The sequence below is a fragment of the Hemitrygon akajei genome, chromosome 5 (assembly GCF_048418815.1).
Source record: "Hemitrygon akajei chromosome 5, sHemAka1.3, whole genome shotgun sequence".
Lineage (NCBI taxonomy): Eukaryota > Metazoa > Chordata > Chondrichthyes > Myliobatiformes > Dasyatidae > Hemitrygon > Hemitrygon akajei.
The window spans coordinates 181211869-181239062 of NC_133128.1; the positions used below are offsets into that span (position 1 = coordinate 181211869).

Genomic DNA, 27194 nt, shown 5'->3' on the forward strand with positions numbered 1-27194 from the left:
ATTCAGGATGTAGAAATACTTTACACGAGGAAATCTGCAAATGCTGGAAATTCAAACAACAGACACAAAATGCTGGTGGAATGCAGCAGGCCAGGCAGCATCTATAGGAAGAAGTACAGTCGATGTTTCGGGCCGAGACCCTTCAACAGTCCACCAGCATTTTGTGTGTGTTGTAGAAATACCTTTTCTCTTTCAGGAGATCAAGTTCAACTTTCTGGATGATTAAGTATTATTTTACCTTTACCTTTAAGTTAGAACCTAACATCACAAGAATGGGGAAAGGTGAGTCTTCCAGTACTGATTCTCTCTATATACATAGTTTTTAATAAGTTATGATTAATACCAGTGTCTTCCTTCCAGAGGGAAATACAGCATAGTTCCTATGATGCAGAGCACTTAGAGGTTGATTTGGAGGGCCAAGATTACATAATCAAAATAGGCTAATAGGGATAAATAGCAAATTCCTTAGTTGCATGGGCATCTTGCCAGCAGAGTGGTGCATGAAGATGATTCTGTCCAAGGTGAATTAAATAATCACCTCTAACACAACAGGAACATTCATCAGCATGAAGTCCCCAATAGCTTTTTTCTTCTTAAACCAAACTGGAAGCTTGGACAGTTGGCATTGCAGTTTTGGATGCCAATACTCAGTAGAAAATTAAGTGCTCCTTGGTGTTCTCACGTAGAAAAATACTTAATTGGAGCATTAAACTAAGTGAACAATTATACGAGAGGTTCTACGAACTTAGCATAGGCCAATTAGAATTACTTCCATTACCTATTTATGGCTGGAATAGAGTTATTTAATAAATTTATTTCCAAGTAATTTGGTAGATTTGATTCTAGTTTTTAAAGAACTCCCAAGATACAAGGAAATTCTTGGATTATGGTAGGCAGGGCTATGCTTTACTAAGTATTTGAGATGTAAAGGATGGTTTGAGAGAAGCAATCAGCTAATTATTCTGACTGCTCTTCCATCATTGGGCACTGTTGATCAATGGCACTTCATTCTTCAGCTACTCCTTCCTCATTTATTCCATTTGCTAATACCAAGGTGGAAGCAGTAGCTGGTTCCATCCAACAGATGGATCATGGAGCATGTCTCCATTACAAGCAATCTTCCAAGTTTTTCCCAGCAACAGGCATTCAGTCCAGAAATTTACAAACAACTTATTTGGAAGATTCAGGTTTTGAAAACAAATTATTCATTCATATGAACATATAAAGTTGGTAAACAAAGTGTACAATTTGTTTTCTTTAATCCATTGAAATTAGTTTCCACAAACATGCAACGATGCAATAATTACTCATTTATGGAAACATTTATTTTTTGGTCATAAACATAATGGAGTTTATCCCCCAATCAGCACTACCTAAACCAACAAAGATGAATCTAAAACTAAATGCATAAATTGTCAAAAAGTAATGAACTAAACAAATTTACCCTCTATAGTAGCAGAATGTGTGGTTTAACTTGTCAGAAAAAAGTTAACTACAATTTAAGACTGATAAGTCAATCACAATGTTGGATTATATTTATGACTGCATATAGCACAATACATCACATTTACCTTCTGCAATTGGCCTTGGACTAGGATAATCCACTGATTTTGTTGCTTCAACTATACAAGGTGCACTATTCTGCAGTTTTTCATTTTGTGGTGCTGGTGATTCATCTGCAGAAATGCTGGGTAACAGAAAAGGATTTGCATTTCCCTCTGTTAATCCAAAGCCTACACCCAGGCCAGGTGAGGAAAAGGCAATACTTGGATTGAGTACTCCAGGTGGCCATCCACAGAATGGAAGTCCTATGAGAGGTATCCCTGGTTTCATCTGCAAAAGAATAACTTTATATGCATTTACCAAAAACAATTATTGTAATGGAAAAGTTGGCAAGGAGTTCAATCTTATAATTTATCAAGAATACATGGAGCAAACATACTGGCCACTGTATCTACAAGATACAACTACAAGGCAGGAAATCTTCCTGTGTGACTCAAAAAGTTCCTTGGAGAATTCATCGGGTATATACAATTGATCAGCGGGTATCCCTTTGGAAATTTGGAAAGCATGCAGTCTAGGATACTGCCACATGAAGAATTGAAGAGAAACTTGATTTCAGGATAAGTCTATTGAATCGAAAAGCAAACTGAGGAACTCCATTGCCAGGGCCACAGAAGCAGATTGGAGCTTAAGAACTGGTTCAATTGCACAAAATGGCTACAGCAGAAAGGAAGCTAAATTGATCTGTTGAGTCTCTACCAACTTTTTGTAACAGCAATCCAGCTGGTCACACTCCCCCCATCAACCCACTCCTATAGCCTACTACAACTCCATATAACTCTATTTAGATACTTAACCAGCTCCCTTTTGAACGCTACAATGGAATGTGTCTTGTACTTCCTCTGGAATTACATTCCTGACCTTAAAGGCACTCACTTCTAAGATTTTCCCTCATGGCATTTTTAGTTCTTTTATAAACCATTTGCATTTTATATCTTCTAGTTGTTTTAAAACACAGTCTACCATTTGGAACAATCTCTCTCTATTCAGTCCTGTCTATAGATTACTTTTAAAAATAAAATCTGTCATCTCTCTTAACAATAACAACACAATCAAGTTCTTAATAACTAGTCTCTCAAAACTAGAATAATTTTAGCAAATTACTACTAAAGCCCTCACTCATCATTCCTGAACTGTGACACTTAGAATTAGACAGTACTCCAGTTGGGGCCAAACCCAGTGTTTAATAAAGGTTCATTTTGACTTTTATGTCCTTGTATTCTATTCCTTCATTTGTAAGCCACTGAATCCTATTTACCTTTCCAATCACTTTTTCAACCAGGCCCACCACTTTCAATGAACAATTTACACATCTGCCTCTGCAGTTTCATATTTCCATACACATCCCCCTGTTCTTGGATCCATTTTAGAAATGAGGAGCATTAAATTTCATCTGCTAAATATTTGCCTATTTCAATCCATCTTTCAACACCATCTTCAAATACTTCTCTAGTACTCCACCCCTAACCTCCATTTCCTCCTTCTTCTTTTCAAATACTCATTAAAGTCTTAATTGTTTGATAGCTTGTGTAATGAGGCAAGATAGCAAATTTTGTTTGATAATGAATGTGGAACTACATAACGTTATTGCCAACATTCGCCAAAGTAGCATTAAAATCATAGTCAGAGTAATACAGAACGGGTAAAGGCCTTTGGCCCAACTAGACCTTGCTGACCACATGGGACTAGCATCCTCTCTGCTAGTCTTAGATGCCTATAACCAGCCCATAACCCTTTAAGCCCCCTCGCCTCCATGTACCCATCTAAACCCCTCTTAAAATTTGCAATAGTACCAGCCTCAACTACCTCTTCTGGGAGCTCATCCCATCTATGCAATGTTTCTGTGTTAAAAAGTTACCTCTCTGATCTTATTTAAATCTCTTCCCTCTTATCTTGTATCAGTACTATCTGCCTCAATCCTGGGGAAAAGACTATGACCATCCACCTTATCTATACCCCTCATGATTTTATAAACAACAATGATATTGCTTCTCATTCTATGCTCCAATAAATAATGATCCACCGTGGTCAACCTCTGCCTGTAACTCAGGCCCTTTATTCCAAGCAGCATCCTTGTACATCCTCTCCATCTTGATGTCTTTCCTATAACAAGGTGACCAAAACTGTACATTATATGCCAAACGCAGTCTTACCAATGATTTATATAACTGCAACATTATGTCCTTAATCCTCAACGCAATGCATGCACTGATGAAGGTCAGCATATGCTGAGCATCTTCTTTACCACCCCTGTTCACCTGCATGCCTGCTTTCAGTGAACTGTACACTTGTACTCCACACCACTCGTCAGTGCCCTCCACTGCATGGGGCTTCCCCCGTTTGAATATCCAAAATGTATCATCTCCTTCATAATTTAAGTTGAAATGCATTTGCCATTCCTCAGCCCATCTCCTTAATGATCAGGATCTCAGTGCAATTCACAATAACCTGCTTCACTATCAAGACGACCCCCCTCATTAAGCATCATCAAGACTTGCTAATTAGGCCATTACATTCATATCCAGATCATTTACATATATGAGCAATAACAGAGGTCCCTTGGGCTCCTCGCCACCCACAGGTCCTCGGTCGGAGAATTAACCTTCAACCATCATCTTCTGCTTCCTATCATCCAGCCCATTCTGAATCCACCTCACTTGCTTCCCATAAATTCCATGTGACCTAACCTTCTACATCATTCTATCTGTAGATCTGGCCAAGAGAGAGCCAATCAAACATGTAGAAAAAGCAAACTTTGTTCGTTATAGCTTAAAGTGTTTTCAAGATGTGTCAAAGCTATATTCTAAGATTTATCTTTGTTCAAACTATAAATTGCTACTTCTGCAAAGCAGTAAATATGTGCAAAAATATATTATGTATATTGGGTTGAAAATCAATTATTTGAGATGAGGCTTACAGAGAATTGATTCATCAAAGATAGGAAAGGAGCCCGTAAGTCCACCATAAATGGTTTGGAATATTTCTTTTTTCAGACTGAACATTTTTCTAAATTTGGTGCCAGATTCCCAAGCAGTGTTTTACTATCCTTTGTAAACTGTTCACTGGATGTTATAAAGCTTGCAGTTCCAGTTCCACAGGATCTGTATGAACTACAATTGATACTAAATATTACCACCTCTGAAAATATGTGGGGACTTTTATACTATTTTAAAACTCACAGCCAAGGCAAAATATAAAAGTCAATGGCTGCAGTTTGGTGAAGAGCAGACAAAATAGCTGACTTAATTTCCACATACTTTATCATTTGAATGGCAAATTTCATTAGATGTTCAATAAAGAAGAATTTTTCCAAATTATTAAATTAACTGGCAGAGTTCACAAGTTTATTATTACTCCCTTCAGGTTTGTTTGGAAAGACAGAAAACTCCAAGACGACTTGACAATCAAGCTTACAGGGTGAAAGGCCTGCTTACTACTCATGTCTCTGGACATAAATCGAAATTTTATGCTCCATAATATAACAATTCTAACATGTCGCTCTATTCATGTCTGCCTTACATAATTGTATAGCTTCAAAAAGCTATGCTTAATTATTTGGCAGTGATTTATGGATTTTCAACCATCTGAAAGTTTCCCCAGAGTTCTATAACTTGATTCCCCAGTGATTCCTAAATTCATGGCCAGTGGTGATTTAGAACATGTCCGAACATGGTTAATAGTTACACAGCTTTTGGATACTATTTTTTTTTACCCCCTCATTCCATGGCTTTGTTAATCGGCATCATTGGACTCAGAACAATACAGTGCAGGAACAGGACCTTTGATCCACGATGCTATGATTAAGCTAGCTAATAATACCTAATCTCTTCTGTCTATATATAGCCCACAGCACTTAATGATTTGTGAACATGTATCTTGAATCCCTGTGAACCTTTAGCCCATTAATTTTCAGAGCATAAATGGTGTTCTTATTCCTCCTAATTAGTTTCTTGCCACTTACAAACCTATTTTGCATGCTTGAACCACTGTGTGTATTTTGCTGGGCATACACCTTCTACAAACCCAAGTGACCCTAACTTTTATCCCAATTCATTCTCTCCTGATCTATCATAACTTTTGTCAAGTCACTTTTATTGTCATTTCGACCATAACTGCTGGTACAGTACAAAGTAAAAATGAGAATGTTTTTCAGGACCATGGTGTTACATGACACAGTACAAAAACTAGACTGAACTACGTAAAAAACAAAACACAGAGGAAGCTACACTAGACTACAGACCTACACAGGACTACATAAAGTGCACAAAAACAGTGCAGGCATTACAATAAATAATAAACAGGACAATAGAGCAAGGTGTCAGTCCAGGCTTCGGGTATTGAGGAGTCTGATAGCATGGGGGAAGAAACTGTTACATAGTCTGGCCGTGAGAGCCCGAATGCTTCGGAGCCTTTTCCCAGATGGCAGGAGGGAGAAGAGATTGTATGACGGGTGCATGGGGTCCTTCATAATGCTGTTTCCTTTGCGGCTGCAACATGTAGTGTAAATGTCCGTGATGGCGGGAAGAGAGACCCCGATGATCTTCTCAGCTGACCTCACTATCCGCTGCAGGGTCTTGCGATCTGAGATGGTGCAATTTCCGAACCAGGCAGTGATGCAGCTGCTCAGGATGCTCTCAATATAACCCCTGTAGAATGTGATGAGGATGGGGGGGTGGGAGATGGACTTTCCTCAGCCTTCGCAGAAAGTAGAGATGCTGCTGGGCTTTCTTTGCTATGGAGCTGGTGTTGAGGGACCAGGTGAGATTCTCCGTCAGGTGAACACCAAGAAATTTGGTGCTCTTTACGATCTCTACCGAGGAGCTGTCAATGTTCAGCGGGGAGTGGTTGCTCTGTGCCCTCCTGAAGTCTAGTTACTCAGGTCGTGGATCCCCAAGACCACCTACTCATAGCCTGCTTTGCAGGACCCTGCTGTAAGTTTTTCCATCACAAGATATGAAAGTCTGAGTTGAACATGTTACCCAGAATGGTTTGATAAGCACACAATCTGTAGTGCAGATCTGGGATGGCGCGAAGGACCCGGAAGGGAAACCTTACCAGAGACTGTGTTTTCACATAGGAAATCATGGGAGAAGTTCTCCAAATTGTTTAAACAATCTAACTGACAGAGTTCAGGAGGAGGAACATTTTGAGAACTTATCATAAAAATAAATAATCATTTAAAACAAAGACTTGAGTTACATACATGAATGACTTGTTGAACTTTGATTATAGCCAAGAACATTAATATGTTGAATCAATTTCTGAAATGTAGATATAAAATCACATTCTGCTAATTATTCCAATTCAAGCTATGAGTATTTCAACTATGCTCTTACCATGTTATTCTAGTTCACACATGGTTTATTTGTTTTCCATTTATATCAGGTTAAGCACTAATGATATACTTCTTGACCTGTGATCCCACTGGTTATGCCATTTCAAGTTCTCATAAAGATACTGTAACTCAAATCTGATGAAGGTTTCTGCCTCCACTGTTCGTTTGTGCAATAGTTTCCAGATGTGAAAAATCTTTAGATGAAATGTTTTATTTTCCCCTTTAACTACCTCGAATCATTCAACAAATTAAATCTAATTATCTGGACAAAGAGATGAAAACTCCGTGACAACGTTAACAGTGACAGTGATGGCCGAGATCTTTTGGTCCAATCGTAATGAGTAGCTTTTTGAAAAAAAACATACGAGAGTTCTGGTAATTATCACACCTGGTAGGACAGCACAATGGTCAGGTCGGCAGGCAGAAAAGTATGGTAAGTAAGGAGAGAAAACACTTGGGTTATTTAATGATACTGCATTACTATCCATGTTGATAAGAGCATGCCAATTATGTTATACATGCTCTGATAGTTATCTTAAAGAATCCCATGACCAAGTATTTTGTCATCACAAAAATAATGCTGCACTTCACCAAACCAAGTTACACCCTGCATGAACTTAGCACACTGGGTCATGTCAAGTTGCAAAACCATCACATCAAACTGTAATATGCTGCTATAAAGCCTACAGCCATTTAGACTATTTTTAGACATATTAAGTCCTGCTTGTTGCTTGATAATTCAGTGTACTGCAACAAGGACCATGAGGTGAAGGTCAAAAAATGAAAATCAAATAGGAAAAGATCACTTGACATTCACGTATGCCTTCATGGGAAATTTTACAACAGAAACAACCAACTTACTTAAACACCACTAACTTTGAAAGGAAGAACCCAAGTTATAATGATGACAAAGATCAAGTAATGCTGCTAATCTAGGATCCCCAGATGAAAATTCATTGATATAAATAATCATGTTCTGAACTTCCTAATGTTACACATACTTCTAAAATACAAGTAAATGTTCAGGGGGTCTCAAGAAAGAGATATCAGAAAATCCTGAATGTAATCTGAATGAAAGACAATTATTGATTTTCATCAGTGTTATGATCAATTAACTTCTAGAGGTGAGAAAATGTTTACAAGTTAAAATTGAACGTGACAATATAATATCTGCTCTGAGATTGGAGCCCAATGTAAATCTGCAGTTCACCTGAGAAGATTAAAGCTTTGTAACTTCCCAATAATTGAAACTGTCTAATCTTACATCATTCTAACTTCTGTTCTTAACTCCACTCAAGTACACAAACTTAATAGTATGAGTCTAAGTAGTTGGGCTTACCATATATGCCCAGCTTCAAAGATTATTTCAGGTGTTGTCAAGAGGAAGAAATCTCAGCTACCATATTGCATTTAGAAATGCTAATGGTCAAAAACAAATATGTATTTTTATTTCTTTCTTTGGAATTTGTATATCTTTGGTCAGCAAAATTATTATAAAACCAAGGAGGAATCAATTCGAGAAACTGGCTATTGAAATATCGAGTTATAGGTCGCACATTCCGAGAAAATTAAACAAGACAAAATTAATCAGGAGCAAACAGAAAAAGGAAAGAGAAGAATTTGATGTCTGCTATTATACTTGGTAATAGGTGAGTTGTCTATCAATTACTTAAATAGGTTGAAAATTTTATCTGAAAAGTACAAGAACTACTCCTTTTTTATTAAGGTATCTTCAAACCAGAATAAGAAATACAAGCAGTGGTATCAGCGGGAGTGGGGGAGGAGGGAGGGTGAGAGAAATCACAAATCCCAAGAAGATGCAAGTAAAAGAGTTCAGAAACATAACTGAGGAAGTTAGATTTTAGGATCTCCAAGGATCAGTGGAGTCATGGAAATAACTCTAGTTGGTACAAGGAAGGCTGCATAAAAGGGCATTTACTGAAAGAACTCAGAATTCAAGGAGCTGGTTTAAGGCCATTAAAAATTTGAAAACACAAACAAGATTTCAAAATCAGAGATATAATCAAAATAGGTCTAAGAGGACAGGAATAACAATGAGTGACTTAATACAAAGTATGTGATCTCAAGACAATTCACTTGGAAATTTTCTGTGTATTTTAGCCTATGTATTTTAAAGAACTGAGAGATAAAATACAAAATCTAGATATAGCTTTGATTTATTTCCTTGCCTAGTTAACACTACATCCAATCAACTATGTACAATATTGTGCAAAAGTCTGAGACATTCCAGATTTCTTCTCCATATGGTTTCAGATGTATGGCCTCCACAGAGCCTGATATCAACATCATTGAGGCTGTCTGGGATTACTTGGAAAGAAAAAAGCAAGCGAGACAGCCAAAATCTGTAGAAGAACAATGGCAAATTCTCCAAGGTGCTTGGAACTACATACCAGTCAATTTTCTTATAAAACTGCATGACAGTGTACCTTAGAGAACTGATGAAGTTTTAAAGGCAAACGGTGGTCATACCAAATACTGATTTGATTATTTTATTTTACTGTTTACTGCTTTTTATATATTTAGAAACTTCTCATTATTTTTGAAAACATCTTCGCTTTACAGAATTTTAAAAAACACATTCCTAAGACTTTTACACAGTACTGTAAACATGCATGAAAGACACTTTCAGTACCATCTGATAACATGCAAAGCATTTTCCAATGAAATTAATCCATGCAAGTAGTTTTGAGCCACAACTGCGAATAGCCAATAATTTATTTTGAATGCAGGTAGATCTGATTGTGGCAAAACCTACATGAAGAATTGGACGGGATAATATGATCATGGTCACAGTCAGAAAGTCTACCTTGTTCTAGAATTAGGATTATTTCAGTGCTGCAGCATATAGAAACCCAACTGGATGAAATACATCAGTTGTGAAGTAATGTGCAACATCGACACAGGTTTGAGTGGCAACAGGGAAAAAAACACTAGAGATGACAGAGTGATGTGTAAGAACACAAGGGCTTAGGGTTGCTTCTTTTGAAGAAGATGTGCTAAAGGCAGTTTTGAAATATAGGGAAGATAGCATACATAAGGCTGAAATCCTTTAAAATGCCAGTATATTAGAAAGTATTAAATGGATTGATAAGTATAGGGCCAAAGAAGCAGGAAGTGGGCTTCATGGATAAGCTTGAGGGTGGAATAAGTGAAATAAGACTAATACAAGCTATTACTTATATTAGTCTCCACAATGGCTGGCAGCATTTGCTGCAACGCTTAATGCTAATTAATGTCTATTGAAGTGTTAATGCTAACTCAACCCAGTGCAGAAACAAACTGTAACCACATACAGATATGGAAACTGAAAATTCTGTTAAAACTTGACTGTGACGAAAAACATTCAGATGCAAAATTTACTTTTACCATCAAAATGACTGGAAAAATGAACAAATTTCAAATAGCCAATTTTATATGATGGAAAATATAAATGGTTGGAAGAATACAATAGGTGCAACATCTAGGTTGGCAAAGGGATGTTGACTTTTCAGGTTGAGACTCCAATTCAGGAGCATAAAGGGAAGACAACCATTATATAGAAGTGATAGGACCATAATGGGCAGATGGGGAGGGGCAGGCAATGCACTTTGAACCCAAACATCAGCCATTTCTTTGCCCATAAAGCTGCTTCATATACTGAGTTCTTCCAGCAATTCATTTTTTGCTCCAGTTGCAGCTGCTGTCTCCAATATCACATCATATACTTCAATCTCTCTTTACCATCAACCAACTGAATGGCACCATGCCAAAATACTAATTCTCAGTCCCACTGCCAATTTGACCTCTCTCATCCACATGTTATGGCTCTCCTTTTGACAATATACATCACAAACTTCTGGATACAAGTTCAATCCAATTTCAGATGACAATTCTGCTCTTTCCATTTAAACTATCAATGAACAACTTTTTTCTATATTTGTCTGATTATCATCTGCTCTTCTCTCACCTTCTCTTTTTGTTACCGAAATTTTACCTTCCACCCTGTTAGTATATTTCTTTTGTTTAATTCTCCCCTCCCCACTTTCTCTGCATCTTAAAGTTCGTTTAATCTGTAACTTTTCTCAGTTCTCATGAAGAATCACAAACTCTTCTCTCCAAAGATGTAATAAGAGCAGCTCTGTATCTACAGTAGTGGCTTTATTTTAGATTTCCAGTATCTGTGGTTTTTAACCTTTGCACTACTGAGTGAAGAATAAATGAAAAATTCTGTTTTTAAACAATTCAGCTGTCACTTCAACTATTTAAGATGCATCTTTCTTAGATTGATGCATAGACACTTGTCAGATTTGCAATATATGATATGCAAAATTACTATTTCATGAAAACATGCTTTACAGTTGTAGAAACTGCATATTGGCCTTCTGGTGCAACACAATGATATATCAATTATCTAAAATAACACTGATCTCCTCTATTGTTTCTAAATGCTGAACTTGAGAAAATGGCCAAGAAATTAAAGCAGTACAGGAACTAAGCTCAAATTACTTTGCTAGAGACACAAGGAGATACGAAGAAAAACACCATGAGGAAATCTGTTTATGGCCTACATTACCAGAATGTGGATGAGTGTTGGGCAATGTCTGCACTGAACACTGCACATTTGGCCCCACTTACTTCAATGAAAACAATTATGTAGAGGTGAATATCAGTGACTGTGGTGAACTACATATACCTGTCTGGACTGCTCCTGTGGCTCCTCCCACAGACCCCTGCTGACTGCTCCTATGGTTCCTCCCACAGACCCCTGCTGACTGCTCCTGTGGCTCCTCCCACAGACCCCTGTATAAAGGCGATTGAGGCCTGAGCCCGGCCTCATTCTCCAGGATGTAGTGTTGTTCATTCTTCCAGTCAATAAAAGCCGATATCTCGCTCCTTACGTCTCAGAGTGAGTTATTGATGGTGCATCAGTGACAATTGATACTATCACAAGTGCTTGGTGCTAACTGTCACAAGCAAGCTTCTTCAATATGAACACTGAGTACATCTCACAGAGGATTAAAATATGTCTATATTCAAAAGACAATTTTCAAAACAGAGCATCTCAGTGAAAACCATAAATAATACTTAGGGGCTCAGGAGAAAAATAAATTGAGTACTCCCTTCCATTTGTATTTTTAAAATAATTAGCTTCTCAATGCTGAAAGGAAATAATTGACATTTAATATTTTCTTCTCTGCAAAAATTACTTAGCTAAAATACTAACTATACGAAGATAAAATACATACCTGTAGTGCTGATAATGCAAATGGATTGAGTCCCATTGGATTCTGAAGCGATCCTGAACCCATAAGTGGTGAGGACGAAGACTGGCAGTTAAGTTGAGATTGTGCCATTTGTTGTGAGGAGATTGGAGGCACATTTGTACAGGTGATGGAAGAATCATCACAAGGCATTCTTGGTAAGAGACTGAACCACTGTCCACCTTTCTCTGTAAGTACTTTCAGCAACTGGTCATTTTGGAGTAAAGGAGAGTTGTAGAGTTTCCCTGTGCCAGTTATCAGTGGATTAAATAAGTTTGCACACGAGTCTATCTTTTCCGAGTTGCTGGATGGAATAGTAAGCTGGGAATTTGAGATGGAGTTCTGTGAGATACAATGACTAGGAGATGATGTTGGTGTTGTATTTATTTGGTTCACTGTTTGCTTCTGAGTCACAAAGTCTGATTCAGGAGGCATTTTTGCTACCTCTAACAGCTTACTCAGTTTAGAAAAAGAACCTGGCTTTTGTAAGAACAGGTTAGTGCTGCTTCTCTCTTTTGAATCGTTTCTGCATAAATCATCACAGTTAGTTGCTGTACAAGAACGGTTTAATTTCTCTTCAGGTGTCTCAGGTGGCTCTTCCTTAATCTGCAAGTTGTTTGCATTTTTTAGTTTTTCTCTCTCTTTCATCATCTCCTCGGTACCTGAAATAATAATGCAGTTTGTAAAAAAAAAAAGCTGAAGATGAAAAGAGGATGGCTTCTACAACAGGATAATGATCCTAAACACACCTCAAAATCTACAATGGACTACCTCAAGAGGCGCAAGCTGAAGGCTTTGCCATAGCCCTCACAGTCCCCCCAATCTAAACATCATCGAAAATCTGTGGATAGACCTCAAAAGAGCAGTGCATGCAAGACAGCCCAAGAATCTCACAGAACTAGAAGCCTTTTTGCAAGGAAGAATGGGCGAAAATTCCCCAAACAGGAATTAAAAGACACTTAAGCTGGCTACAGAAAGTGTTTACAAGCTACAATACTTGTCAAAGGGGGCGTTACTAAGTACTGACTATGCAAGGTGCCCAAACTTTTGATTCCAGCCTTTTCCTTTTTGTTATTTTGAAACTTTAAAAGATGGAAATATGAAAGTAATCTTGCTTAAAATATTAAAGAAATGTGTCATCTTTAACTTTATGCCTTTTGGAAATCAGGTCATCTTTTACTCGCTTAGCTATTCACAGTAACAGAAATTTTGACCAGGGGTGCCCAAACTTTTGAGAGTCTGCATACATACATATACACATATATACAGACACACACACACACACACACACACACACACACACACACACACACACACACACACACACACACACACACACACACACACACACACACACACACACACACACACACACACACACACACACACACACACACACACACACACACACACACACACACACACACACACACACACACACACACACACACACACACACAGTCGGCCCTCCTTATCTGCGGGTTCCGCATGTGCGGATTCAACCAACTGTGGATCAGGAAAACCTGGAAGTTCGCTCTCCAGCACTCATTGCTTGAACATGTACAGACTATTTTTCTTGTCATTACTCCCTAACAATACAGTATAACAACTATTTACATAGCATTTATATTGTATTAGGTATTATTAGTAATCTAGAGAGGATTTAAAGCACAGGCAGTCTTTAAGTCAGATTTGTACGCAAGTCGGAACATGTACATCCAGTATTATTTAGCGTCAGTTAGTCAAACATTTGTCTTAGTATATAGTATATATTTTACCTTTCTATGCATTTAAAACACATAAGAAACATATGTATTCCAATAATTAAACCATTGCATTGCTTAGTAATAATTGTAGCTTTCATTGGGGCAGGGCCTTTCACATGCTCCATTATTCTCATTTTATCCTTTCAAATTGTTCCGATTGTTGACCGACTGTAGCCTGACGCTTTTCCAATGACCGATGGCGTTTCACCTCTTTCCGATTGCTTTATTATTTCCATTTTATTTTCAATCGTGATCGTTTTCCGTCAACGAAACAGAAACACTGCAGGTGGCAGGTTCCGAGCTCCACCGTGTCATAAAGTCCACCGCACCGAGACATGTTAAATAAGGGACTTGAGCATCCACGTTTTTTTGGTATCTGCAGGGGTCCCGGAACTAAATCGCCCACAGATAAGGAGATATATACATACATAAGGATATATATACACACACACATATAGTTTAAGCACTAGTTCATTTAAATAATTTATTATACATGGTATGTATAGATACACGATTTGTATACATCATCACACACATGGCACATATGCACCTCGTTTAAAGTAAGCAGAGTTACACTCACGTTGCGGATTCCTGTATCTTCTTTTGAAATAGTTTAATGTTTTGAAGTTACAAAATATAACAGACAGGAATAGCTTGATTGTTGTCCAAATTTGGGACACCTAGTTTAAGTCACGTGCCTGCTACATCTGTGGAACTAGTTAGAGATGACTGCCATTATGTTGGCCAAAAAGACTAAGATTGATCAGTGTAAAACAGATAGGAAATAACAATGTCTCTGTTGGTACAGAATTCCTCAAATGTCTGGAGAACAAACTTTTTAATACAATTTATAGACCTCATCAGAATATAATTTTGCTTCTCACATTATTTGTAACAATGTTTTTTCCTTTATATTTTATTGCCAAATGCAGCAAAAAAACTGCAATTCTTCCTTGCTCTGTACTTCACCAAAATTAATATTGAACTAAGCAACATAACTTAGATTTATACATTGTTCAAGTTCAGACTAGCTTTAAATAATTTTTCTAATGTTTGATCATTTACAAGGTTTATTATGATGTTTGCAGATTTCGATGTTTATTCTTAACAATACCCTGGAATCCATTGGAAAATATTCCTTCCATGGCTTGGTTACCTGACCCAAGCATATGGGACAGGTACAGTACAGATGTTAGGTCAGCTCTGAGAAAAAAATTTAAGTATCTGCACTACTCAGGTCATCTGACTACAATTGTATTTAAAAATTGCTGCTGCTTAACTTCATTGCTGGGTGATGGTACAAGGTGGGAAGAAATATAAACAAACTGATCTCTTGTATTTAGACACTGAGCAAACAGACAAGAGGGGTCCTGAGGATAATGCCCCCAGCAGTAGCTGTAAACTGGTGCCACCTTGAGCTGGAAAAGCAACCTTTAACTAGAAAGGAAATAAAACCTAAAGGATTTGACTGTTATTTTAATGGGCAGATATAACAGTAGACAATGATTGAGAATGTTGCATTGTAACAGCTGTGAGCAAAAGATAGGAACAAAATATGAAAATAATGATATGTAAACAAGAAATAAGGTGGCTTTTTGATCAATTATCAAAAAGTTAACAAACTACAGACACTACTAATTTCAAAATTACATATATCCAAATATAAGCTACTGTATATTGTTTTGCATTTACCAAGTGACCATATAGAAATTAAAGACAATAAAAGATAAACACAAATACCTTGATGTTATATATATCATTTTTTTTGCACAGAAGTATGTTTCCAGTCAGTGGTTCTGTGGCTATTTGAACTGACATAATTTATAATCACAAGATACAGAAGACCAAGAACCAAAAACTTAAACTCAGTAGATTCCACAGATGCTGGAAATCCAGAACGAAGCACACAAAATGCTGGAGGAACACAGCAGGTCAGGCAGCATCTATGGAAATGAATGAATACTTGACGTTTTGGGCTGAGACCCTTCTTCAGGACTATCCAAAGCTGTTAACACGATGGAATCTAACTAAACAACACAAGTTCAATTTTAATCCAATTGTGTTGGGTAAGATAAGGTGTCAGACAGATTTTAGGAATTCAGGCCTGAATGGTGCTTTAATTTTATGCCTGAATAGAGTTCTCCTACTATTGGAAAAGGTACTTCAGAGCGTAAGAATTAAGAAAACAGGAGAAGTAGGCCTGAAGCTTGCCCCATCATTTAAATATGATCACAGTTCTTAGATGCCAGCTCCACATCTCCCTCAATTCCTTGATCATTCAATAACCAGGCAGCATCTTGGTGAGTCTCCTCTACAATCACATCCTTCCTTTGGTGTGATGAACTCAACTGCACACATTACTCTAGGTGTGCTCTGACCAATGTTTCGTAATCCTTTCAAAATTTTATGCCCTATGAAGTGAATTATGCTGTACATCTTCCTTGTTACCCTATCGACCTGTGTTCCCACTTTCAGGGAATTATGGATCAGAGGAACTATATTCACCAACGTTCCTTAGTGTGCTACCATATACTGTATGTCCTACCCTTATTATGACTTCCCAAATGCATCATCTCACACTCGTTTAGATTAAAGTCCATCTGCCAATTCTCCATCCAACTTTCCAGTTGATCTATACCTAAGACAACCCTCCTCACTATCTACAGCAACATCAATACGTGTCATCTGCAAACTTCTGAATCAAACATTCACAATCAGATCACTTATATGTATTACAAACAGTAAAGGACCTAACAACCAATCCCCAGGGTTCACCACTCGCCAAAGCACAAAAATACAACTGCAGATGCTGTGGATCAAATACGTGCACAACGCTGGAAGAACTCAGCAGGTCAGGCAGCATCCGTGAGAAAGAGTAGTCCCTCTCTGCCTCTCTCCCCTTTCAACTTCCTGCTTCTTTATCTCTACAGTTCTTTCATGCTTATCCCCTCCCCCCTTTATCTTTCCTCTGATTGGTTTTCCACCTGGCACCTCTAGGCCCTACCCACTCCCCTATCTCTATTACTGGGCTTTGGCCCTCTCCCCCCCCCCCCCCCCCCCATTCCTGATGAAGGGTCTCGGCCCGAAACGTTGGCTACTCTTTTCTCACGGATGCTGCCTGACCTGCTGAGTTCTTCCAGCGTTGTGTACGTACCACTCGCCAAACTTCCTATTAGCAAAACATTCTTCTACCACTCTTCTCTGCCTCACATCACCAAGCCAATTTTTGATTCAATTAGCTAAGCTCAACTTGGATTCCAAGCAATTCTGTATCTCCTTCCTGTACTCTGACTCATCATTTTTTTGAGAATCAGTCGCTATGATAGCATCATCTGCAAACTTGTGGATAGAGTTACAGCTGAATCTGGCCATGCAATCATGAGTGTATTGGGAGTAGAGTAGGGGCTGAGGAGTTGAGGACACTGACTTGTGTGGCACTGGTGTTGAGAATATTCATGGAAGAGATGTTGCTATCTATCTTTTCTGAGAGTAGCTGAACCCTTGACTTTCTGACCAACAGATCACAAATTGAATCACAGGTCTAGGAGGTTTAGATGCAGGTTATTTAAAATCAGAAAATTTACATTTGGCCTCTCTGCTACAATGGCGAAGGATGAGGATATAAAGTCCGCGTTAATATGAAATGTAATAGGAAGCTCAAGACAGCTGTTGCAGAGCATGATCCTCGGCAAAATGATCACCATGGATCCCATGGGGTTTGATTTTTTCAGACCAGCTTACCATGTTGGACTTTTTCAAATGCCTTACTAAGGTCTATGATAACAACACCTACCACTCTGCCTTCATTAATCTCCTTGATTACTGACTCTAAAAACTCAAATTAATGAAATCGCATTTTCTATGCACAAAGCCAAGCTATCCCTTATCAATCTCTGCCTTTCTAAAAGTACATAAATCCTATCCCTTAGAATTCTCTCCACAAATCTGTTCAGCACTGATGCAAGGCTCACCAACCTACAGTTATTTTGTTTATCTGTGTTGGCCTTCCTATCCCTGGTTGCTTAAAATAGACTTTTAATGATGCCATTGGAAGCTATGAATTCACCTTTTGGGAATATACTGTCACCCAGTATGAAGAGAAGTTCACGACCCTTAAAGCCAATACCCTGCCTGCCTACCTATGATGACAGCCTGAAGACTTCACATAGACATCATCAGCCATCTCAAAACACACAGATCTGGTGAAAAAGCAAGTTATACTCAATCTAGAACAACATTTTATTTGATTTATTCTTTTTTTGTGATTTGAGCACTGCTGTCAAGACCAGCATTTACTGTGTGCCCTTAAGTGCCCCTGTGAAGGTGGCAGTGTGCAGCAATCTTGCAGTCTATTGCTAGAAAAGGCAGTGGCCAGAACAAAATGAATCCTTAAAACCCACTCCTCGTCTTGCAAATGAATATTAAAAGCACTTTCCTTCCTAAAATATCTCCCTCACACAATCCACTGCACTAGTTAGTGCAAGCATAAAACACAAGTCTGATATACTATTGTCATTCATTCCGCCTACCTCACTTCAATTGAAGTGATCCATGATAACACAAATAATAAAATGCAAACCTTCCAATAATTAAAGGCTAAAAACGAATCAATCAGATTTGCCCTACACAAATTAAATTTCAGTTGGTTCATACAAAATATAGAAAGAATTCATTGAACCAAATTGACAGTACTCACAATGATTCTTGGAATGGGTCTGTATTTGAAGCCCCGAAATATGAAGCAGCATTATAGCAGAAGAGGGTCAATACCATGAGTGGTGTAAATTAGCCTTGAGTGTTGGCAGTCACTCATGGTATTGACCCTCTCTGCTATAATGCTGCTTCATGTTAATTAGCGGATGGTGCACAGTTGCTTTGCTGCAACTCCCAGCATCACTGAAATCTAAAGAATTACATTTTGGTCATCACATTCATTTTTACAGGGATGAATCAAGGATGGCTTGCTTCCACGCCAGTGTTGTGGATCCTGAGGTAGCTAAAAGACCAGTGTGGAATCCAGACTCTCTTGCAGATGGAGCAAGAAGTACGCACTGAGACGGGCAAACTGATGGTTGCTGAGGTGGAGTACTCCCTATTTCCACTGGCTTCCGAGTCCAATGCTACCATCAGGAAGGAGGTACAGAAGCCTGAAGGCACACACTCAATGATTCAGGAACAGCTTCTTCCCCTCTGCCATTTGGTTTCTGAATGGACATTGAACCAATGAACACTACCTCACCACTTTTTTTTTTTATTTCCAATTTTGCAGGTTATTTAATTTAACTATTATATATATTGAATTTCACATTTTTCTACTATTATGCATTATTGCATTGTATTGCTGCTGTAAAGACAATATATTTCAAAACATAAGCCAGTGATATGAAACCTGTTTCTGACTTACGGATCAAGGTTCTCCATACCATTTCAAATGCTCCCCGTCTATTCTGGGTGGTCAAGGGCCAAAACAAATCTAGGAGTTCAAAGGGATTTTGCATTTTTCCAAGAAGGGAATTTTTTCCCCTAAATGTCTGGTAAGCTCTTCATATGACAGAGCTCAGAAGAGCCCATCTGTTTCAGGGGACTACTGTAAGACGTACTAATAAAGTGATCTGCGCAGCTGAGTTAAGAATAACTAGGAATGCCTGGAATGTTGACCTAGAAGAGAGCACTAAATGTTGGTTTACCTTTCTTTCCAGTGAACCTGGAAGATTTTGTAAATCTTTTATTGAGATAACTCTCAAAAACATCAAACATTATACTATCCCAGTTCCAACAACTAACCCCAAAGTCACTAAGGATACCTTTAAATAGTACTATTGTACAAGTTTTTCCTGTTATTGGTATATTATTCAACTGTGTCATTAATAAAAGGCACTTAATGCACTGAATTCTAAAAACAGGTGGTGCGCATTTGAAATCTGGTTATTGTGCATGTAAATCTTACAGCCAGTACTTCTACAAAGAGCATGTTTTATCAGAGGCTATTTTTAAAGCACACTGACACCAAACCATGAATCAATGTTTTATGAGAATGAAGTTATTTCTAACAACTTGGTATAGGTCGTGTAATTAAGTTTAAACTCCAATCTACAATACAAGGAAGATTATGCAAGAGCAAACACCTATCACCTTAATAAAAAAAACAAACAGCTCTTCATTTTTCATCAATCCCTCAATGCGCAGTATAAAACAGGAAAAAATGACATCTGCCTTCAGAACTGAATGCAAGGCAGTTATCATTTAGATAAAGCTTTTTGGAAATGTAATGCAACTAATAATATAGTCTTTCTTTAACCTGCACTTCAAGATAGATTGTGAAAAGCTACCAGTCCAATTCTTCCACAAGATTCTTAACCAAAGATACTATAGCCTGTCTCAGAGAAAATTCAAAAACCCAAGGTGCAAAAGGACTTGGGAGCCCTTGTGCAGAATTCCCTAAAGGTTAACTTGCAAATTGAGTCAGTGGCGAGGAAGGCAAATGCAATGTTAGCATTCATTTCAAGAGGACTAGAATATAAAAGCAATGTTGTTAAACTGAAGCTTTATAAGGCACTGGTGAGGCCTCACTTGGCGTACTCTGAGCAGTTTTGGACCCTTATCAAAGAAAGGATGTGCTGATACTGAAGAGGGTTCAGAGGAGGTTCATGAGAATGATTCTGAGAATGAAAAGGTTATCATACGAGGAGTGTTTGATGGGTCTGGGCCCTTACTCGCTGAAATTTAGAACATAGGACATAGAATAGTACAGCGCATTACAGGCTCTTCGGCCCACAATGTTGTGCCAACCCTCAAACCCTGCCTCCCATATAACCCCCCACCTTAAATTCCTCCATATACCTGTCTAGTAGCCTCTTAAACTTCACTAGTGTATCTGCCTCCACCACTGACTCAGGCAGTGCATTCCACGCACCAACCACTCTCTGAGTAAAAATCTTTCCTCTAATATTCCCCTTGAACTTCCCACCCCTTATCCACTCTATCTATTCCTCTTAATATCTTGTACAACTCTATCATGTCTCCTCTCATCCTCCTTCTCTCCAAGAGTAAAGCCCTAGCTCCCTTAATCTCTGATCATAATCCATACTCTCTAAACCAGGCAGCATCCTGGTAAATCTCCTCTATACCCTTTCCAAAGCTTCCACATCCTTCCTATAGTGAGGCAACCGGAACTGGACACAGTACTCCAAGTGTGGCCTAACTAGAGTTTTATAGAGCTGCATCATTACATCGCGTCTCTTAAACTCTATCCCTTGACTTATGAAAGCTAACACCCCATAAGCTTTCTTAACTACCCGATCTACCTGTGAGGCAACTTTCAGGGATCTGTGGACATGTACCCCAGATCCCTCTGCTCCTCCACACTACTAAGTATCCTGCCATTTACTTTGTACTCTGCCTTGGAGTTTGTCCTTCCAAAGTGTACCACCTCTCACTTCTCTGGATTGAACTCCATCTGCCACTTCTCAGCCCACTTCTGCATCCTATCAATGTCTCTCTGCAATCTTTGACGATCCTCTACACTATCTACAACACCACCAACCTTTGTGTTGTCTGCAAACTTGCCAACCCACCCTTCTACCCCCACATCCAGGTCGTTAATAAAAATCATGAGGTCCCAGAAGAATGAGGGATCCCATTGAAACCTATCAAATGTTGAAAAGCCTAGTTTGAGTGAATGTGGAGAGGATGTCTATAGCGGGGGAGTCTCAGACCAGAGGGCAAAATCTCAGAATAGAGGGACGCTCATTTAGAATAGAGGTGGGGAAGAATTTCTTTAGCCAGAGGGTGGTGAATCAATGGAATTTGTTGCCACAGGTGGCTGTGGAGGCCAGTTCATTGGGTGTATTCAAGGTGGAGGCTGATGGGTTCTAGATTCCAAAAACAAAATTCCAAAGTTAAGATGGTGCTAAACGGCAACTCCTTTGCTTGCATCTTCGGAAACAAGCTCTATTTCCATCTTTAATATCTTTATTTTTCCTTTTCAGGGTTCTTTTGAAGATCCTGACCTGGAGTTACACGCTGACTTTGGTTCTTTGCGGGAATGGGATCCGTTCTCGGGGTTTCAGGGCTGGCCATTGCTCGGCATGCCAAGGGTTCGGTCTGAGAGCCCGGCTCGAATTCAGAAGCCTAGGATCTCAGGGTTCTGGAGACGGGCAGATCAAGGGTCGGTGTCACGGTAGAGACCCATGTGTCATCCGGGGGGGGCAGTCTGGATATCTCTTTTGGGCCCGAAGACCCAAGATCTTTGCAATCTTCGGGCACAGAGCTTAAAAAATTTTAGCATCTTAAACCAGCGAGTTGTTTGTTATGTCTCCCTACTCGCTGGGAAAATGGAGACACCTTTTTCTCCCCTTATTAGGGACAGAGAGAATCTGCAGTATGTCAAATGCTGGGTGTAACACAAAGCCTTTAGGTAACTGCAAGTCTGTGTCTTTGCTTTTGCTTTGCTCACACTGAGTGTTTGGTGATGGTGCTGATGCTGATTTTTTTGCCAGTGGGATTGTTGTGCGCTGCCGCTTACATGCAAGAGTTGTAGGGAGGGGCTTTGGGGTTATGTTCATCTGTCTTTCATTCTTTGGGGCACTTCTCTGTTTTCGTGGATGTTTGCGGAGAAAAAGCATTTCAGAATGTATAGTGCATGCATTTCTCTAACATTAAATTTGACCTTCGAACCTTTGATTACTAAGATTAAGGGATACAGAGGGAAGACAGGAGATTGGGGCTGAGAGTGAAATGGATCAGCCATGATGAAATGGCAAAGAAGACTTGATGGGCTGAATGGCCAAATTCTGCTCCTGTGTTTTATGGTCTCAATGAACCAGATAACTTTAAAAAGAACACAATGTTTTCTGGTCTCTCAACATTTCTCCTGAACCACAACCACTCAAGTCAGGTCAGCTTAGGTCCAGCACAAAAGTCAAAGCCTAGAAATTTACCAGTGCTAATTTCCTCATGATAAAGTTCTCGTATAACAGTTTTGATAAGCTTTTTTAAGAAATGTAATAAATTTGTTGGAGAAGTTCAAAAACACTCTAGCAGCTAGAATCTAGCCCATTCTCCTTTGCGTAACTTCTGTTTCAGGAACATTTGGTATTGGGGATTAAAGTTATCACATTAAATGAAGTTTCCTTCCCTTTCTCCACATCACCAGTCCTAAAACATAGCACTTAAAATGTGACATCACTGTACAAACAGTACTCTTTTGGAGACTGATGAATGCTGCCACGTGGTGACTGCATGCCACAATAATGGGAAGGGTGGAACAGTTGGAGGCAGAAGAATCTGCAGAGCTGGTTCGTCTGAGTGAACAGCATAAACTGTGATTCATTCAGAACAATAGGATTGAACAACTTGATAGAAACTAAATCTTGGGCTCTGCACCGCAGTTATTTAACCATTAAGAGAAAAAGAAACACTAGAGCATGCTCAGATGAAAGAAGCATGTTAATATTAACAAATGATAAAGATTTGCCCCAAATTGCTAAATAGTGCATTCTCATATGACTTTTAGAAGTGCAATGTGGATTCTTTTTGGTCATTTTGCATGCAGATTGAGATTAAAGTCATCTCAGTAAGAACATTAATGAATAATAGTCTTAATGTAGTAATAATAATATTAATAGGAGGCCCATTAATCAGCTTAGCTTAATTATAACAGGTCAATTTACAAAGATTGTAGATAAATTGCTTTTAAGATTTCTAGGCCATTCAGTGAAGAAAGAAACTTTTCATAAGGTTACCTTCTGCGCTTTCCATGCCTTCAACATACACACCACCACACTGAGGAAGTACCCAGTAGCGTCGCTTGTAGCGATCCTGTCCAAATGTCATGGCACGCAATGAATGAGAGGCCTCGAACAGCTTCTTACGGTATTGGCTTTGTTGCTATGCAAATAAGACATCTACCATCAATGATATGAACTTCTAGAAATACAGTTCTAAAATAACAGACATGACTTAGAAATAACACAATCAATGCTACATTCAATTACAGGCATATTTCACATAAAACAGAGTATTTTCAGAATTCTGATTAGTACAGAAATATATCACAAACTGCATGAATTTAAATACAAATTCAATTTTCCAGATCAACTTGGCATCAGAATGTTTAGGCTCCAACATGATTTGATATTCAATAGAAATGTCACCACAAAAATTATCAAAAAAAAAACAAGAGTGAAAAAAAACAAAAATTTACCATAGTTGATGGTCATGGAAATGGTGACCAAAATACTGACCGAAGGTTTGGGTTGCAGGGATCATCACATAAGAAAGATTTAAATGCAGAGGTATGTAAGAAAGTGAGCACATGTTGCAGGATAAAGGCAAAAGGTAAATTAGTTATTACTAGTGACATAAAGGGGGAAAGAAGATGCATAGAGTTAGAATTACAGAGCTTGTAGAAGGGACAGCAGGAGAGACTGCACTTTTAAGAAGAGTCCAGTCATGGGTACATGTTGAGAGTAAAGGTGCAACCACTACCCTGGCGGTTTATGTCACTAAGCTCAATACTACTCATCTTGCATTTCCTAGACACAGATTCAGAGTTGACTTCCAATATTGTATGTAGTGAGGTGACTACCCGTGATATTAAGGCAGCAGCTAACCTGAGAGAGGCATAAGGCTCACAGAAAGCAACAAAAAAATCTCTTGGCTGAAGTTATACCTTGTATAAAGGAAGATGTTTGTGATTATTCTTTTGGAGCAGGGGTTCCCAACCTTTTTTTATGCTACGGGCCCTTACTATTAACCAAGGAGTCTGCAGACCCCAGGTTGGGAACTCGATTTAAAGGAGAATTAATTCCACTGCTGAACATGGAGCTCACCGGAACATTGTCCTGGGCTCAATCATCTCCCGCTCTTTCAACAATATGCTTCCTTCCCTCATAAAATCAGTAAAAAAAAATGTTTGTTCTTTCACTGTTCTACAAATACTTTATTGTCATCAAACAATTGATACTAGAGCGTACAATCATCACAGTGATATTTGTTTCAGAAAATAAAGTAGCCCATGCCTGCACACAGCAGGACCTGAATATCACGGCAAGTAGCAATCACACCATACTGATGCTAAGGAATAACTATATCCTCAAAGACTCTAACCATCTTTTCCTGACACAGCCATTAACAAGCACCAATCATCCAAACTTTAGGATTATTTTTGGCCAGAAGTTTAAGTCACCCAGCCATATAATCATGTTGACTGAGCAGGTCCACAACAACCAACTCAACTTCTAACTTCTTTCTCAGCATCAAAAAGGCTGAAGCTCAGAATATAATGCGATTCTCCACACTTGTATGGATAGATACAGCTTAAAAATAATCACAATCACAAAATGCCTAATTGGTACTCCAGCCATCACTTTAAACTTCTGCTTCCTCCCACCCATGAAAACAAAGTAGCTGCAATATACACCAAATGAAAATGTATTGCAATGTAGCAACATGCCAAAACTACTTCAACAACATTTTCACAAGAGAAAATCTGCAGATGCTGGAAATCCGAGCAACACACACAAAACTCTAGAAAAACTCAGCAAGCCAGGAAGCATCAATGGAAAAAGTCCTGCCAAAGGGTTTCGACCCGAAACGTCGACTGTACTTTTTTTTCCCATAGAAGCTGCCTGGGCTGTTGAATTCTTCCAGTATTCTGTGTGTGTTGCTCAACAACATCTTCCCTATCTGTAGCCACTATGACCAAATAGAACAAGGTCAGTATGCAAAAGGATGCTCCAACATCTGTAAGTTTCATTGGAATTACACACCACATCATCATACCTTCATTATATCACTGGGTCTAATTGTACAACACCTTGTACCGAAAAACATAAGGTAGAACTTCACTAGTTTATGAAGGTTGGTCACTACAAGTCAAGGGCAACTAGGAATAAACCATAACTGCTGGATTAGTTAGCAATGCTAACATCAAATCTTGGCACTTTGTCCAGTCCTTCTCCTACTTACACTTATGACTTTGCTATTCACTCATTACAGTATGTTCGACTGGGTATTTAATATCCTAGTCTGAATTTATTATTATAATTGAAGCTCATTATGTGGGGGGGGTTCCTAGATTTAGCATTCTTAATCTGGGATTGGCCTGCATTACGTATCTTGACAATTTTCTAATACATCACCTTAACAATTAGTATATTTTACTTTTCTCTTTCCAGTATTATTTCCTCTTGATAACTCACTGAATTCCTACTCCTTCCCACATTTCACAACATTTGAGCTTTTTTCCAGGCAAGTACATTCCTCAACAGCCAACCCCACACCCTGGCCCAACCTGGCATTTTCCATTCAACCGTGGTTAATTAAGTCAGTGTGCATCAACACCAGTCCATGCAGAATCTCAAAATACTCATTTGGATTAAGAATGCACGCTTATGTCACTATTAATTTCTAATCCACACCAGTTTTTGCTTAATGCCTGATGCCCTTTTATATTGAATAATAAAAGAAACATCCATTTTCTTTCCACAAATGTGATTTCAAGTTACACAGGACTCAATTTAGGTTGAAGGAAGATTCAAACAGCCTCTCCTCGTGATGTAGTCAGTCCTTTAGAATTTAATGCAAGAAGGCATTGCACAATTGTGGAATTGCTGGAAGTGTCCCAAAGAATCTGATAAAAGTTGATAAGCTACAAGAGATAGATTTCCCAAAAGAGAGAGAATGAAAACATCTAACAGAACTGAGATCACACAGTTCCCCTTGAATTTCAAAGGTGTCAGTGTCAAATTCCCCAGCAACAACCTCCTGCGGGCAGTGGAGGGCAGCACCACCATTGACCAGAAACCCTGGAATTCCCATATTACACCACTGTGGGAAAAATTTTCACCACAATGACTGCCCACATACAGTTAAAAGAATTTTTTAAAAAGGGCACTGTGTATTAGGAAACATTATCCCTAAACTTAGACATAGGATGTTTTCTTAGAGCACATAGTTAAATGTATGTTCACAGACACAAAGAATTTTGTAAGGTAAATAGACTATACTTTTGAATATCGCACATCTATTTCATATGCAAATTTACATATGTTCAACATTTTCATATAGTAAACATTGATTTTATTATAAAAATCAATGTTTAATACCTGATTTTTTAACATACATAGATACAAATGAAATAATTTTCTCATGCAAAGTGCATTATTAGAAAGAGAAAATGAAAATACATGGAGCTGTTTTTTGTCTACATTTGCAACATGCAGAAATTAATTTTGAACGAATTGATGACAGGCACTTATCCTATAA

At 38.5% G+C, this 27194-nt stretch overlaps 1 protein-coding gene across 14 annotated transcripts in view; it reads right to left on the reverse strand.

Moving 5' to 3' along the window:
* The window catches only part of baz2ba (bromodomain adjacent to zinc finger domain, 2Ba), a 253351-nt gene that overhangs the window by 41696 nt on the left and 184461 nt on the right, over window positions 1-27194 (reverse strand). For all 14 annotated transcript variants that reach the window (XR_012099099.1, XR_012099098.1, XM_073047374.1 and 11 more), the window contains 3 exons: window positions 23669-23813; window positions 12145-12821; window positions 1572-1833 (listed from right to left, as the gene is read on the reverse strand). Coding sequence is in view for 12 of the 14 variants with exons in the window: in XM_073047374.1 (XP_072903475.1) it covers window positions 1572-1833; window positions 12145-12821; window positions 23669-23813 (1084 nt within the window). In the remaining 2 variants the exon portion in view is untranslated. The remainder of the gene's footprint in view (window positions 1-1571; window positions 1834-12144; window positions 12822-23668; window positions 23814-27194) is intronic.